Consider the following 16,270-nt stretch of genomic DNA (forward strand, 5'->3'; position numbering starts at 1 on the left):
TTCCATCAGTGCAGGCCAGACCACACGTGACCCTCACCCGCCTCCCTCCTCAGGGCTGATGCTTGTAGAACGGTACAAGGAGCCAAGCACTGAGCCCACGCTGTCCCTCTCCTCCCTCGGGAGAACAGCAGCCCTGTCCCGCCAGCCACAAGCACCCTGGTCACTGTCACCCCAGGGGTGGCACATCGCATTTGAACACAGTCCCTCACTCCCTGTTAAAGGATGGTCCTGTTGTCTCTGTGTCTAATTAATTATAATTATTTTCTTATGGCACTATCAATACGGGCTGCTCATGTAATGAGGCAGCAGTTCCTGTGTGAAATGCTGAAGCAAGGAATGTAGAACATGTTAAAAAATATTAATCTACAAATGAAAATGATTTTAATTGGATTCTGCCTTTGGGGTCGGGTCACTGTTACATTTTCAATCAGAGTTGTCCAGTCAGCAAAGCGGCTGCACAGCCTTTTCAAATGGAAACGGCAAGTGGCTTGCAGAGGTTAATAGGAATGCTGGAAAATAAATAGGTTATTGATTGATAATAACAATAAGCTGACTCCAGTCCTACCTTGGTGACCTTCCCTCACCCAACTTAGAGAAAACTCAGTTAGCATCTAATTATGGATCGCCTACAATCCCACGTATTAATGAGAGCACGCAGCAGCGCAGGCTAGGAAGCTGCTCTCAGCAGAGGGGAGAGCCCGACCACGGCCGGCCGGAGCAGCCACCACCACCCCTGAAGGCACCATGCCCCGGGGAGCCAGCGCAGGGGACCCCACAGCATGGCAGACCAAGCCTGTACAATAGAAATTGCCCTGAGCCCTTTTTCAGCCCTCCCCACTGCACCACAGGCACTGCGGCCACTGGGGCCACCTGTATCTGGTGGGAACTGGGTTTTTGTCTAGTGAGCTTCTCACGCAGGAGTAGCCAGGCTGTTCTATTACCAGCACTGATCACCCAGCTGGGTGACCAAGAGGCTTTGCCTTTATAAAGCGTCCCCGTTTGCCAGGAAGGCAAGTCCCCACGAGGTGCAGTGGGGCAGTGCACTTTGCTCCAGGCAGGACTTAAATATCTGTCCTGGTGCCCAACCATGTTGCAGCCACTTCCTCGTTCTGCAAAGGTGGAAGAAGAAAGGATGGCGGCTTTGCACGCACAGAAGTTTGTAACTTATATTTTAATTGCTTCAAGATGTGCCAGGATCTCCTGTCTTAAGCTTCAGCTTTACTCATTATTCCACACATGGCTTTTGACTCTGCTGCAAGATATGAAATAGTCATAACCATCTGGGAAACAAGTGGATTCCAGCCTGTCGGCATGGCTTTCGTGGCTCTTCCTTGCCTGGAGGCGAGCATCCACGCTGACCACCAAGGACAGCCAGGCACCTGCTTAAACCCTCCCCACAGGAGGATGCTGCTGCTGCCCGCACATCGCTGCCTGCACGGTGCTGCCTGCACAGTGGAGTGATGACTGCAGCTGGTAACAGTTTTCATGCACTGGCTCTTCCCTGCTTTCCCCTGGTTTCCAGGGGTATTTCAGTGCAGACCCTCCAGGACAGCAGGCAGGGTGATGTGGCAGTGCCAGGCACAGTCCTGGTGGTCCCCGGCTCCTGGCAGCCGTGGGTCTCTGCAGGGTTCGCTCCCAAATGGGGCCTGGCAATGCAGGAGGCTGAGCATTAGCTGATGCAGATGTGTTTCCCCAGCTGGCACCACCACAGCCCTGGGTGTAAATGCCATTAAAAGACACCCAAAAAGTTCCTGAAACATCTTTCAATCTGTACTACCCATCTTTTTATCATTTTCAGAATATTAACTCGGTGGAGCATTAGTTGTGGAAATGAGAAGTAGCCAGAAATAAATTAAACCAGGAAAGAAGCGCAGTTTGGGACTTCATGATTTTAATTAGTATTACTTCCACCTTCCTAATGAGGTTAGGTCAAGAGGCTGCATGTGCAGCCGCATTTCAACCCACACTGCAACACTTGGGCAAGCAGAGTCCCCCTGCGGTGCCCCTGTGAAGGGCTGGGGACAGCAGCAGACGATGCTTCCCAGGATCGAGCTCCCGGACTTGGGGAGAACCCTCAGGGAGGGTCAGTGTGGTGGGTGTGCTGCAGGGTTACAGCCCTGGCATGGCCACTGCCTCCAGCGCCTGTGGGTGAGCATGGCTCCATTTGCCACCTGGGGCGAAGGAAGCAAAAGGAAAAACTGAAATATTTTTTTTTCCAGGTTAATTTTGCAGATCTGGGAACAGAGACGCTAAACCTCCCCACGCAGTGCAGTGCAGGCAGGACTCAGGCAGAGCTGCCGGCCTGGGGATGTTTCACAGCTCCTGAGCAACACCCACCCCCAGTGAGCATCCTGGGACCCCCTGGGCTCTCTGTGCACCCACCCAGTGACTGGTGCCAGCGCAGGCAAAGCCAGGCAGCATGAGAGCAAGGGCAAGGGGGAGAGCTGGGAGCAGGGACACCTGGCCAGGCTGCCCCTCTGCCCCCCACCCCGGCAGCTTCCTGCACTCCCCAGGCTCCGGGCACAGCTGGATGCTGCTGGTGCTGGTCACCAGGCTGGCATGCTGCCCACCTTCCCAGGCCCCTCGGCAGCTCCGTGGCCAGCTCTGGGGGCACTGGGGAGAGCCGGTGGTGCTCAGGGCTTTCACAGTCCCACCGGCAAAGCCCTGCCCGCAGGGACCCTCCCTGGCTCCCTGCCTGCGGTGGCAGAGGCACCCGCGCCGCTCGCAGCCACTCACACAAATGCCACATATCAATTTCACAGAATCGCTTCGCAATTTGATGCAAATGAACAACATCCCTCGTGCTCGTACACATTTTCTGTCAACATGTGTTTGAGAGACTTGCTGTGACATGTCAAAATGCTGCTTACAGGGGGGAAAATAAACACGGCGGTTTGGCTGCTGCCCTCCACTGCCGGGAATGGCCAGGCACAGGCCAGAGCTGAGCCCCCTCCCCACGGCAGCCGATGGGTCTCCAGCCTCCCTCCCAGGAGAGGGCCAGGCAAGCATCCCCGCTCTGTATGACCGTTGTGCCTTGAGCTGGAGCTGCCACCCCGTCCACAACGCCTCCTCCAGAACTGCGGTGTCCCCGGGCTTTACTCCGGGCAGTGCAGGATGCGGCTGCCCCTCTGCCAGCTCCTGCCTGCTTGGGGGAGGTCTGGGCTGACCCTGCCCCTGCCGGGAACAAGGCAGGGACATGCACAGACCCTGGCACTGCTGCTCATGCTGCTGTTGCTGCAGACATGGGTTTGTACCCCCCAACCTCGCTCCCATGCCCCCCACCTTGCTGAGCTGTGCGCAGATCTGCGGGAGCTGCTGGTGGCTGCGGGGCGGCTGGGGTGCTGGCCATTCAGCCCTTCCCCGGGGGGCTTGGGGTGCTCTGCAGCACCCAGGCATCCATGGCGCATCTCCGGCCGGGGCTGCCATGGGGAGTGTGGGGCCAGACCGGTCCCTCTGCCCTCGCTTCTGCCACTGGCTTCCAGGGCAGGGTGCAGGCAGGGTGCGGGCAGGGTACTGGCAGAGCTGTGGGCAGGGTGCAGGCAGGGCTGCAGTCAGGGCACGGGCAGGGTGCGGGCAGGGCTTTCCTGGAGCACGAGCTCCACCTGCCGCACCCTCCCGGGCCGGGCCAGGCCAGCATCGGCGGGTGCCCGGTGCCCCACGGGCCGGGCCGGCAGTACCCTGCGCCACGGACCACCCCCCGCGCCCCCAGGATGTGTCCCCGCACTGGGCACGAGCCCCCGCAGCACCCAGCTGCCGCTCACCCCAGCCCCGCGCTGCCTGCGGCCGCCCTCCCCCACCCCCGCCGCATCCTCTGCTGCCTGCGCTGCCTGCACTGGGTGATGTCACTTCTCGGCTCCAGGACAGTGCCCGGGGGGTGGGGGTGTCACATCCCTCCTGCACCCTCCCGCGGTGCCCTGTCCTGCCCCTTCTTCCCACCGGGCACCCAGGGACCGCGGCATTTCGGCCCCCTCCTGCCCTGACACCCCGTTGGGTGGCCCTGGGTGCCGTGCAGGGTGCTGACATGGCAGTGGCGAGAACTGCCTGGCCCCCACGCGCCCCACGCTGTGCCCCATGGCATGGGAGCTGGGTCACCCACAGACCATCCTTGCCCGGCTCCCCCAGGCCCCCACACCCCACAAAGACACCAGACTGCGGGGTGGTTGCACACTTGCCATGTTCACAGCAGACATTACAGGCAGTAGGGACATCCTCAGGACTGTGGGGACCCACAGGACTTCCACTCACACCACAGAGGCAGCTCAGGATCCCCTCCCCCAGAGCATCCTTGCCCCACACTGGTCCTCAGCCCACCGCGCTGGGCATGAGGTGGCAGCGGGGTCCTGCAGAGCAGGGGCAGCCCCGGCCATCTTGGGCTGGTGTGCCCTGGGCAGGATGGTGTCCCCAGAGCCAGGCATCACCCCCAGACCTCTACACCCCACATTGCTGCTGAGGTGTCCTGGCCTCACATCTGTCATCGCTGCAGCTGGTAAAGGGGGAGCTGCATATCATGTCCCGCTTGTGCTACTGCCTCCCCTCTTCAGGCAGCCCTGGGGGCACCAGCAAAGGGGGACAGACGGACAGACAGACTGACTCCTCTCCCAGCCAAGGGAAACGGGGAGTAGGGGCAGGGAACCCCGAGGTGCTGGGGGAGAGCAAAGGAGCAACCTGGATGTTCCATGAAGCCTTTCTTGCCCCCCAGCCCCTCCCTGTTCAGAAGTGGTCATCTGCAGGGGGGAGCAGCCGCCCCGCAGGCACCGGTGGTCTGCCCCCACCGAGGAGGCTGTGGGCAGCACTTGCTACCTATGCGGCTCGCATTTGCCCAATGCATCCTCTGGGCCATCTGGGTGACTAGTGGTCCCATTGTTCCCCTCGGTCACTTGCCTGGGGAGGTCCCACTGGGCACAGGGCTGGCTGGGGGGCTGCTCTGGAGCTAAAAGAGGGATCTGTGGGGGCAGAGAGGGCAGTCCCTTGCAATGGGTGGTGGGCTCTGGGAACCCCAGCCCAGTGTTCGTGGCACTCCTGACCTGTCCAGGAGCCCTAGACCTGCCTGCTCTGTGCCCAACCCAGCTGGTCCTTTTGCTCCCTTTTCCCCCAGCCCACAGCAGAGCCCTGCCTTCCCTTTCAATTAAACACAGGAGCACCAGCCCAAAAATCCCCCCTGGCCCCAGCCGTGCCAGGAAAAGGAGGCACATGGTTAGTGGGTTAAGGTGGAGGTTGGCAGCCGTGGAGCTGGGTAGGAAGGGGAGCCCTGGCAGCGCAAGAGCCCAGCAAGACCCCCCAGCTGAAGGGCCAGGCTGTGGGCAGTGCAGAGCAGGGATGCCAAGGGCAGGTGGGCAACATCACGGGATGAACCTGGCTGCCCCAGGGACCCTGCTCTGGCTCTGACTTCCAACAGCAGGCAGGAGAGCTGCTGTCGGGTGAGACTGAAGTGGGCCAGCGCCTAAGGGTTATCTGGGAAGGTCCTCGTCATGGGGTTAGTGAGCACAGGCCAAAGCCAAAAGGGAGCAGCCAGAGATGGATGCTGTCCGGATCTATACACACCCCAGACAGAGCTGCCCTGAGCCTTGGTTGAGGCAGCCCCCCACAAGCCACCCCACAGCCGTGTCCCCCCAGCAGCCATGGTTTGGGAGTCCTCATGAGCCAGCCCCTTCCCAGCCAGCAGCACAGGGCTACCACCCTCTGCTGGCACACAGAGCTTGGTTCTGTCCCAGTGGTACAGCCAGCACTTCATGCTGAGGGTGTCTCAGCACAGATCGCTAGCCTGCATGCCAAACCCATACAGATGGGCCAGATCCTGAAGCCTTAACTCTGGCAGAAACCCTGTAGAGGCAGGGGATGTTCATCCGACTAACAGATGGACAGAAAGCAAAGCACAGGCTGCACCCCCATCACAGCCTTACAGCCCCCTGGCCCTGCCAGGCAGCCAGCAGCAGAGCCACCCTCCACCACCCGCTGCCCGCTCCTGCCCACTGGGCTCGTGGCCGAGCCAGGGGGACCCTGCAAGTACCAACCCAGCGGTTAGACGCAGCCCTCGGTGCCGTGCAGTTAGTCAGGACCACGCTGCTGGCAATGGCTTCCACATGCATCAAAGTCACAAGAAAAACTGTGGAGAGACAAAGGGAGTGAAGAGAGGAGCCCGGGAGCACCCTGCAGCCACCCTGGCACCCATGTGCCAATGTGGGGAGCAGCATGAAACCATTCCCCATGACAGATGAACTGGGGCCCCAGCAGAGCGCAGAGCTTGGGTTCTCCTGGGGCTCATGGCAATAACATCACTCTTTGGCTGAATCTTTCTGCAAACTGGGTTTGCTGGACCTTTACAGCCATTACCAGTTGCTATTAACATTTTTCCACATTGTCTTATTTCTGTTCCAGCCTCTTTTCCTCATTTAGCCACAGGAAATTTCCTGGAAAACAGAAGGCCAATTAGGGAAATTTTCAAAGCTCCCCAGCCTGAGTATCTTCCCTCCCATTGCACCGAATGGGAGACAAAGATGCTCAGCAGCACTGAGATTCGGGCTGCTGCAGGCTGATAACCAAGAGTCCAGGAGGAGGCCACTGTTCATTTATCATGGCAAATAGTGTCCGAGAGTTAAAATGCAAAGAGTATTTGTTAGTAGCAATAGAGAAATAAGTCAGGAACAATTAGTACAGGTTAGTAACAGAAGCATGGCACAATCGGTCTGACTTAGAGGACATACATACTGGAAGAGAAATGAAGAGAAAAGCAGCAACGGTTAGTTTGTTTAATTCAGTTCAGGAATGTGTTAGTAACAGAGATCTACTGGCTTAAAAAGGAACTGAAAAGCTTCTGCTGATAAAACCGTTTTAGGCTCCTAGTCAGCAACAGACTCCACAGGCAGACCCGAGCACAGCGTGTGGGGAGAAACCCTCTCCTCATGCCAGCAAGGGCAGCAGCGCGGGGCAGGGGCTGCCAGCCGCCTCCTGCCCGCTGTAGGGGCTCATGCTGCCTGGCCCTGCCTGCGCAGCCTGTCACCAACGCAGCAACGCCCGGCACTTATAAACGTACTTACCCAGCTTTTCCGTTCCCCTTTAAAGACAGCGCTGGCTGTCGGCGGTTAGTGCGAGGTGAGACAAGGCCGGTTAGTAGGGCATGCGCTGGAGCCAGTTAGTGAGTTAGTCCGTTTGCCAGGGGCTTGGGCAGCCCCCGGCAGCCCTGGCAGAGGGGGTGGCAAGGGTCCCGGAGGGTTAGTAGGTTAATATCGGAGCACAGCAGCAGCATGCAGAGCCAGTCCCGGTTAGCCTCCCCGCCGGTGGAGGAGCACTTTACCAGGGTAGGGTCTGTGTGGCTCCTGGGGACGAAGCAGGGCTCCGGCTCAGGACAGTGAGAGGTGTTCCTGGGCTTTGTCACCAAACTGAGATTTGGGAAGGTGTTAGCGGAGGGTTTAGCCTGCAGTAATGTAAGGCTTTCTGAATTAAATGCTTTGCAGGGACCTGCCCCTATCATACATGCTGGTGAGGTACAAAACGCCCAAGCAGCGTGTGCCCACACACAACATGTGTTTCCCACCCCTGGTACTGGTGAAAATGAGAGATGGGCTGCACAGAGGAGACAATCCTGGCAGTGCCAGACTGTGACTCAGCATTGCAAGGCTCTGGGGTAAGGGCACAGAAGGAGCCGGCAGAAGCAGAGAGGGAAGGGGTGAAAACGTTACTGGAGTGCCAGGGGCAAGGCTACAGGCAGGTCTGCAAGAGCAGAGCTTCTGCAGAGACAGTGACAGCTGCTCTGGGTCTCCACCAAGCTCCCACTGCCCGTGGAGGGAGGAGGAAGTCCAGCAGGGAAAACCATGACACAAAGCAGAAGAAAGGTGCCCAACAGCTTATCCCCTCCCCATCAGAAGCTGCCCCTCCACGGGGCTGCCTGCAGGAGCAGGCAGCTGAGCAGTGCCAACTGCTGAGGGGTGGCAGGAGCAGTGGCTCTGAACCCTGCCCCAGCACCGAGGGCACCCTTTGCCCCATGTTCCTCTGGGTCACCTCCCGCTGCAGCACTAGCTCCCTCCATTCCGCATGAGGATAATTTTCCATTGTGCACTTCAGGGGGCTGCGTCTGCCCTCAGCCCCCAGCCCACTGCCCACCCAGCCTTCCCACCTGCTCGGGGGACGCTTGCTGGAGGGGGCTGCGAGGGAAGGCAATGGTCACACCTGCTTACGGGGCCACTGGCAGCCCCACATGGCCCTGCAGAGGCCCCGGGGGGAGGATGCACTGCCCATGTCCCTCCCCATGCTCTACAAACCAGATGTTTTCTCAAAGCAGAGTAGAGGCAGGATCCTGCCAGGACATGACACTGGCAGCGCAGGGCACTTCCAGAGTAGAAAGCACCAGGACTTTGCTGACAGAAGGACAGGCAGGATCAGTGGGAAGAACTGGGGTCCCTTTGGGCTCTGGCCATCCTGCCTCCTTGAGCTGGCACAGCTCCACTCCCATCCCCTTCTCCCTCCTCCTACATTGCATTCGGTGCAGGTGATGGGTCTCATCTTGCCCAGACCCTGCCCATTGCCAGGGAGGGCACATGGGGAGGCCCATGCACTGGGTCCGGCTGGGATGGAGCAGCAGGAGGGAAGGGGACCTCAGGACCTTGTAGAAAAAATGTGCGCACATGCAAACCCATGTCCTCAGGTGTCACCACCGCCGTCTCTTCAGCCATGTCCCCTGCAGTGGCCAGGCTCATGGCTCCAGCCCATGGCAGCTGGCACCGGCTTGCTCTGCTGGGGCTGGCCCGGCTCTGGCATCCATGTGTGGGCAGCGATGGAGGCTCCCCAAGCTCTGGCTCCCTGAGCTCTGGCTCCCCTCCGGGCATGGCCAGTCTGACCAGGCAGGAGCTGGGGCTGTGCCCCTGGGGCTGGTGGCACTGGGGAGCAGAGATGTTATAAGACCCTGGGCAGCATGGTAGCCACCCCCTCCCCACCACTGGGCATGCATGGGGGATGCATCATCTCGTGCAGGTGGCCCTGGGGATGGTGTGAGCCCACAGACCTGGCTGGAGCCTGGGGAGAGCCCACAAGGGGATGGGACCCTGGGAAGGAAAGTTGTCTCCCAGCTGCCCAGGGCCCTCCCAGGTCATGAGGAGTGGGGAGAGCATGGGGCTTGCCCCACCTGTGTCCCTCTCCCTGGGGGTCCTACCTGTGGTCACCAGCTATGTGAGTGCCGTGCAATGTCCCCCCGTCCTGTCTGGTTGCTCCACCGTGGAGGCTGCGCAGGGGACTGTGTGTGAACAGACCTCAGGTCAGTCATTAGCAGCTGCAAAAGAAAGCAACCAACGCAGCAAGGGAGAGCAACACGGTACCGTCATCCCCGGGCAGAGCTGAGCTGAGCCAAGCCGAGCCAAGGGGGGATGCATCGTGCTGCTGGGAGCCTGGCAGGAGGGCCGGGCAGGGCAGGGCAGGCAGGAACACAGGCAGAACCTCCCTTGGCTCCCCTGCCGTTCCTGCGGCTCCCCATTCCTGCAGGATTAAATCCCTGAGGCAGGATCCTCTGCTCTGAACCCCAGCACTGCTGGCACCATTCCTGGTGCTCACAGGGTGGCTGGGTGCTGCCCAAAGCTGGGGGCAAAGGAAGGGCCAGATCCTGCAAGACAGAGATGTAAGACCTCTGCTGGGGAGATGCTGTACCAGCACCCAGCCTGCCCTGCACAGCTTCCCCCTCCCACACGCTGGGCTGCCCTGGGGAGCAGGGACTGGCCCAGTCATCCTCCCAGCTCAGGCAAACTAACACCCCTCTCCTGGCACCGCCTCAGGGCAGCACGGCAATGCCCAGCTGACTCCTGCACTAGATGAACACCCTGCTCCACAAGCGCCCCCCCAAAGCCAGCACTGCCCCTCGGTACCCAGGTGCTCACAGCAGCTCCTGCAGCTTGCAGGCAGATGGTGCTGGGTTCTGCTGCAGGCAGCAGTGGGGCAGAGGCAGGCAGGTTGGAAGTGAGGGAGCTCCAGCCCATGCTTCCCATGGGGGACCTGCGCTCACCCCCACTATGTGCATCTGCTCAGCTGCCCACTGCTTGCTCAGGGACACCCAGTCCCCAAAGAAATACCACCTCTCCCTCCTGTGCCTGTCCCCATGCAGAGCAGGAGGGAGCCAGACCCACCAGCAGGAACAGAGTAGGAGGCACTGGGAAGAACCACACCAAGAATGGTGACAATGCCCCAAACTGTCCCTGCCTGCTCTGCAGGGACTGCCTGCCTCTGCCTCTGCCTCTGCCTCTGCCACTGCCACTGCCACGGGGATGTGGGCACACGCGGCTGGCACCATCAGCCAGCCTGTGCTGCCTGCCTTCCTCCAGCCCTGCCCTCGTGGAACAGCCAAGGCTGGTCCTGGGGGAACTGGGCCGAGATGACTCTGCAGTTCAGCTGCGGAGCTGCTGTTGCTTCTCACGGTTCATTGTTGCCGCAAGTTGCAGGCGCTGCCTGCAGGACAGTCCCTCTCATGAGGACAGCACGTCCAGGCAGCATTTGCAAACCAGCTGCTGTGGGGCAGCTGGGTGGGGTCTGGGCAGCAGCAGGCACCAGAGATGCCATCCAGCATCTGGCAAATGGACTCCCCTGCCTGGATCTGAGCGGGAAGCGCCCATGGTGGGGCAGGAGGGACGTGTCTGCATGGGGTGACCGCTGCAGGATGGCCTATCTCACCCAACAATGAAGTACATCCCAGGAGAAGGGTGGGGGAGAAAAACAATTTTGTGTGGGCAGCACATAACCAAACACTAATCTTGTGCATGGCAAGCAGTGATTACCAGCTGCGAGCTCAACTGCGCTGCCACACAGGGCTGGTGGCACATGATTTGTCCCTGGGGCTGAGCGCCCAGGAGCACTTGAGTTAAACAGGGGCTAGAAAAACCTTTGAGCAAGGAGGAAGGAGAGGTGCACGAGTTCCGCTGCAGGCAGGAGCAGGGAGGCAAGGGCAGCAGGCAGGCTGCCCATGCACAGCAGGCACACCACTGCTGCGAGTGCCCATGTGCTCCCGCTGTGCCACAGGCACGGTGCGGTGCTGGCTGCTCTACTGCCCATGCCCGGAGAGGTGATCTCTGAGAGGTGTCGTCTGGGCACCCCAGATCCCCCAGCTCCTGGCAGGGTGGCCAATGTGCCCCTGTCCTCAGCACTGCCCACCCTCGCTGCCAGCCCGGGCTCTGGGGCTGCCTCCCTTTGTCTGCAGCTCTCAGGGCTGGGCAGCCTGGGCAGCCCTGGGAGAAGGAGGGGGTGAGAAAGGCTCTCTGCAAACCCAGAAACAACTGAAAACCTGATTATTTCTGGGCTCCTCCTGGCTCCCTGGGGCAGGATGTACTCACACACACAAAAGGCGGTGAGACAATGAGGGAGAGAAAATGGCTCCCCAAAAGCAGCCCGGATAGCATCTGTCAGGTTTGCTCTTTGCAGGGGGAAGGGCTGTGCTGAAGCGCCCTGGAGGAGGGGTGCTGGCCCCAGCCTCTTCTCTAACCCCCTACCTATCACCAGCTTTAGGAGAAAATGGTGGTTTCAAGACAAAGAAGTAAACCAGCATTTTTGGCTACATTTCCTTCCAGGAGCATTGAAAATCAGGCAAGAATCCATTTACCTGTCTCGAGCCCTATTCTTGATGAGGTTTCTGGAAAAAAAAAAAAAAAGAAAAAAAAAAAGGAAAAAAATATACAAACAAGCGGTGCATCAGTTAATATTGACTGTGGTACCGGGGATGCAGACAGTGCGCGGCTGGAGCCAGGCCCCCCGGGGCTGCCCAGGGCGAGCATCGCCCCTAACAAAGGGAGTGGGGCCCGGGCTGCCCCAGCCTGGTGTCCCCCGGGAGAAGCTGGTGGCTCCAACCCATCTTGAGCAGGGGAATTATTTATAATCAGGGAATAAGAATATATGCGGTGGCGCTTTTTTAATTTTTTTTTTCGAGACGGAGCGGCCAGAGCAGCAGCGCCTGCCGCTCCGCAGCCTCCCGGGAGGGATGCCCGCAGGACCCGGGGCAGCATCTCTCCCTGCTCCTGGCTGTGCATCACGCCCCGAGGTGGGGGGCGGCCCCCGGGGCTCCGCCTGACGCCCCCAAACCCCACCAGCGCCCGGAAAGGAGCCGCACTTCCATCTGGAAAACAGCAGCGAGAAAGATAAGCGCGGCTTTACCTGACCCACAGGGGAAGGCTGGGCTCGGGGACCGCCGGGCTCCGCACGCTCCTGGCCGCCGCGCAGCTCCTTTGTGCTGGAGCTTTCCAGAGAGCATCCCTGAGAAAGGGATTGCCATGCAAACTCCTCCTCCTCGCAGCCCCCGCCGGGCCCTACCTACGGCGCAGGAGGATGCTGCAACTCCCATTAAATTTTAATGCTGGAAATGCGGCCGAGCCACCTGCCCCCCCTCCCGCCGCCCCCCACCGCTCCTGCTGCGGCAGACCCGGGGACACCCACCTCCCTGCAGCCGGGCTCCCCCGCAAAGGCCATCGTGTCGTCGTCCCCCACGCCAAGCCACCGGCCTGCCGTGCTGGCACGGGCGCACCCCCACCGCCATCTGGGGGGGCGTGGGCACCCCACACCCACGGGGGTGGCACAGGGATGAGGGGTGGGGGACACGGGGCAGGGGCGCTGGGCAGGCCACCCGGGGACACGGTGTGCAGGATCCGGCCGTGCTGGAGGGAAGGATGGCAGAGAGGCCAGCCCAGCCTGGGGACACGGTGGGGGGCAGACCCCCACCCCGGGGGCCGGGGGGCTGGGGCTCTGCAGCTGCTGGGCTCTTGCATTGTTCTCCAGGCTTCACCAGATCCCCGGGGACCCACCAGTCCAGCCGCCAGCTGCCTGCCATGCCTGGCTGTGTGCTGGCCCTGCTCCTGGCACCCCGCAACCGCACCCCACACCCCGCCTGGGGCTGGGCAGGGGCGGGGGGGGCTGGCCAGGATAGGGGTCCCCACCAGATGTGGCCATGGAGGGGCTGGGGAGCTCCACTGCTCCAGGGCTTGCTGACTGGTGACCCCAGATGGGTTTGCCCTGGGGTGGCAGGAGGGTTTCACTCAGCCCATCCCAAAACTTTTTGTTTCTTCTTTTACTCTGCATTTTTAATTATGATTTCCTGCAGAGAGAACCCTTCCTGGGCAGCATTGTCTCCGATGGTGATTCTTCTGCTGCAGAGGTCAGGAATGGGACGTTTTCATCACATCAAACCTTTTCTCCAGAGCTTTTCTGAAATGAGAGATTTTTGCCAAACCAGCCTTTTCCCTGTCACATTTTCAGCTTCAGTTAATGGCCACTTTCTCATGAGCTGAAGAAGATGGTTTATCGGCAGCCTCCGACTGCTTCTTGCTGCCCCAGGTTTCCTGCAGTGACAGCCCAGGTCCAGGCAGGGAGGAGCAGGCCCTGCCCGTGCCCGCCGCGCTGCTGGGGCAAACAGAGCCACGAGCCTGCGGTGCCACCTCGCTGCTCCAGGGCCACCACGCAGTTTGGCCTGGTCCCCTGCACCGCTGGAGAGAGGAGCTTGCCTGCCTCTGCCCTGGGCTGCCTGCTTTGTCCCAGGCAGGGGAGATGCTGCGAGGCTGGCAGGTGCTGCAAGCTGGTGTGGGTGCAGGAGTGGGTGCATGGTTGTGCATGAGTGCAGGGGCATGCATGGGTGCAGGAATGGGTGTAGCTGCAGCTTGCTGGATCCTGCAGCTCCTTCCAACTCACGAGCAAGGCTGAGGCTCAGCAGTTGCCACACAGTGTTCTGCTCAGCCTTGCTGCAGCTGCTGCGTAGCCCCCAGCTGGTACTGGCAGAGCAGGTGGAGTCTGTGGGGCGGTGGGGATGTGTGGGTCTGGCAGAGCCCCTGAGCCGGCAGTCAGGCTGGTGCAGGGACAGGACAGGCACGGTCCTCACAGGCGGGATGTGCAGCGCTGTACAAGGGCTGCACTGCTGCTGCTGTTGCTGGCTCAGGACCCACCTCCTCACCCCTGCACTGGGCCTGACCACCGTGCACTGGTCCCCAGCCCCACAGCTCCTCCGAGGCTGGCCAGGGGGGCAAGGGCAGGCCATTGTGCAGCATTGCAGCTCTGTATGTGAGCTGGGCAGGGGCTTCATCTGCCTGTGACAGGGACATGTGGATGCCTGTGCTGGCTGCAGGGGCAGAAAAGGACAGTCGTTCTCCCCCACCCCATCCTTGCCCCTGCAGAGCCTCCACTCTGCCCTCGGGCACAGCACCACTCCCGGCCACACGCTCCCACAGCACCCCCTCCCCAACTGCCAGCGTGCCGTCTTGGACAACTGAGCCTTTATTGAGCTTTGCCACCGCCGCCCCGCGGGAGAGACGGTGCCCAGGGCATGCGGCTGGCGGCATGGTGGCTCTGGCACCGGCGGTCACTGCTGGACCCTGCGGATGGACTGGACCTGGCCCGTCTGTGCGTGGGAGCCCCACTCCCGCACATGCTTGTACTCGCCCGCGTGGCTGTCACTCTCGAGGAGGTACTGGAAGCCCCGGTACCCTGGGTACTGCGAGCAGACCCACCTGTGACAGAGCAGAGAGCAACGGTGGCTCAGGGCTGGCAGCACCATGAAGCACCTTGCACTGCAGGTGCTGGGCAGCAGGTAGGGTGCCCGCAGCTGCCAGAGCATCCTCAGCTCTGGTGTGTGCCCCCAGTGCTGGGTCCTGGCAGAGCACAAGCCCCCAGGGTACTCACGCGCCGGAACGGACAAGGAAGGAGCCCACGGCGCTACTGCCCCAGCCCAGGGCAGGCAGCGAGGGGCAGTCATCACTCAGCTCCCCCCGCTTGCCCTGGAAGTTCTCTTGCTCGAAGAGCATCAGCCTGCTGCGCCCATGGTCCTGCCACCAAGAGGAGCATGGTGTTGGCATGGCTGCCATGCCCAGCCCCCTGGCCGGCAGCTGATGGTGGGTTCTGGGCACCAGCCCAGCAGTGGGCTCCGGGGGCTGGCCCTACGGTGGGGAGCCGGGGCAGGGGCACTCACAGCGCAGGCAATGGGGCGGAAGGAGCACATCCTCTCCACATGGTAGGCGTTGCTGCCGCTCCATGCCTCCCAGCATGGGTACTCGCCGCGCTCCAGCACAAACTGCTGCCCCTGGAAGCCGCAGTGCTCGAAGCCTGCCCACCTGCCGGGGTGGGAAAGGGGGGTGAGACCTGCACCCTGTGGGGATGGAGCCATTGCCCAGAGGAGGCAGCCCCATGGCTCAGGTGGCAAAAGGCACTGGAGAACTCCACCCTCCAACCCCCCTGCCTCCATGGAGTCCCACAGCACCATGGGGTGGCAGTACCCTGTGACCCTCACTCACGCGCCGCTCTCGATCTTGCAGGAGCCGACAGTGCTGAAGCCATGCTCTGGGGTGCTGTAGCAGTCAGCGGTGAATTCATGCTTCTTGCCCTGGAAGAAAGCCTCATCCCACACCACAATCTGGGGAGGATGGAGGGAGTCAGTGGGCTTCATGGGGGCAGGGACCCCAAGTAGATGCTGCAGCCCCATGCCCAGGCATTCGCAGGGCTCAGACTGCATCACTGGTCTTCCCCAGGTTCCCATACCTTCCAGAGACCGGAGGATTTCCTGCAGCGATGGGTCATGCTGGCTCTGCCAGGGCACAGGGGAACGGGACCATTAAAGCCTGCCCCAGAGCTGGTACATTGCTGGCCCCCACGAGCCTGGCCTCACCGCTGCAGCCTGGCCAGACCCACCAGCCCTGCTCCAGGGCTTGGCCCTTCCCTGGGACCCCATGTCCTGGGACCAGGCTTTGGGCCATGCTTTGCACAGACAGTCAGGCAGATGGAGGCAGGAGGCTGCAGGTAGCCAGACCCTGCTCTGTGGGGCTCGTTCCAGCCTCTGCCTGGATGAAAATGCCCTCAGGAGCCCACGCACGTCCCTTCGCTGGTGGCATGGGAGGCAGTGATGGGGTTGCTTCATACTGGAGCAGGCAAAGAGCAGGGGCTGAGGCTCTCCTTGCCCACCTGGGGCTGCTTTCTGGGCCACATGGAGCAGCGGGTGTCTGGCAAGACAGCCTGACAGCACCTCAGTGGGGAGAGCACGCTGCTGCCCGTGCGTGGCACTGCCCATGGCTGCTAATGCCCAGGGAGAGTCCTCCTCCTGCAGGCAGATCCCCGAGGCAAAGCCCCTGTGCAGGCAGCCCCTTGCTGGTCCCCAGGTGTGCTCGCCATGCACAGGCAGGGCCAGCACTGGAGCTGCAGCCAGGGCAGCACCGAGCCAGGAGTGCTGCAGATGTGGCTGCACGCCCACACTGAGCAGCAGCACCCCGCCACGCTGCCACGGCCAGCGGTGCCCTCCAATCCCCCCGCCACCGTTCCCTGATGCATGTGACAGCAAGTG

General features: G+C 61.2%; 1 protein-coding gene across 2 annotated transcripts; it reads right to left on the minus strand.

Annotated features, from left to right (window-relative positions):
• Window positions 1-6,732: 6,732 nt before the first annotated feature.
• CRYBA4 (crystallin beta A4) lies at window positions 6,733-16,260 on the minus strand. Of its 2 annotated transcripts, XM_080380631.1 has the most exons (5): window positions 15,231-16,260; window positions 14,909-15,050; window positions 14,623-14,765; window positions 9,143-14,450; window positions 6,733-8,870 (listed from the first exon to the last, which is right to left on the minus strand). In XM_080380631.1, exons 1-4 carry the CDS (start codon window positions 15,470-15,472, stop codon window positions 14,303-14,305), a joined length of 675 nt encoding a protein of 224 aa, XP_080236757.1. In that variant the 5' UTR covers window positions 15,473-16,260; the 3' UTR covers window positions 6,733-8,870; window positions 9,143-14,302. The 2 variants fall into 2 exon arrangements, 1 of the variants encoding a protein (XP_080236757.1); XR_013927083.1 differs by lacking the exons at window positions 14,623-14,765; window positions 14,909-15,050; window positions 15,231-16,260 and having other exon boundaries at window positions 9,143-11,596; window positions 12,115-14,295.
• Window positions 16,261-16,270: the final 10 nt, after the last annotated feature.

This window comes from Falco punctatus (genome assembly GCF_963210335.1).
Source record: "Falco punctatus genome assembly, chromosome: 1".
Classification (NCBI taxonomy): Eukaryota; Metazoa; Chordata; class Aves; order Falconiformes; family Falconidae; genus Falco; species Falco punctatus.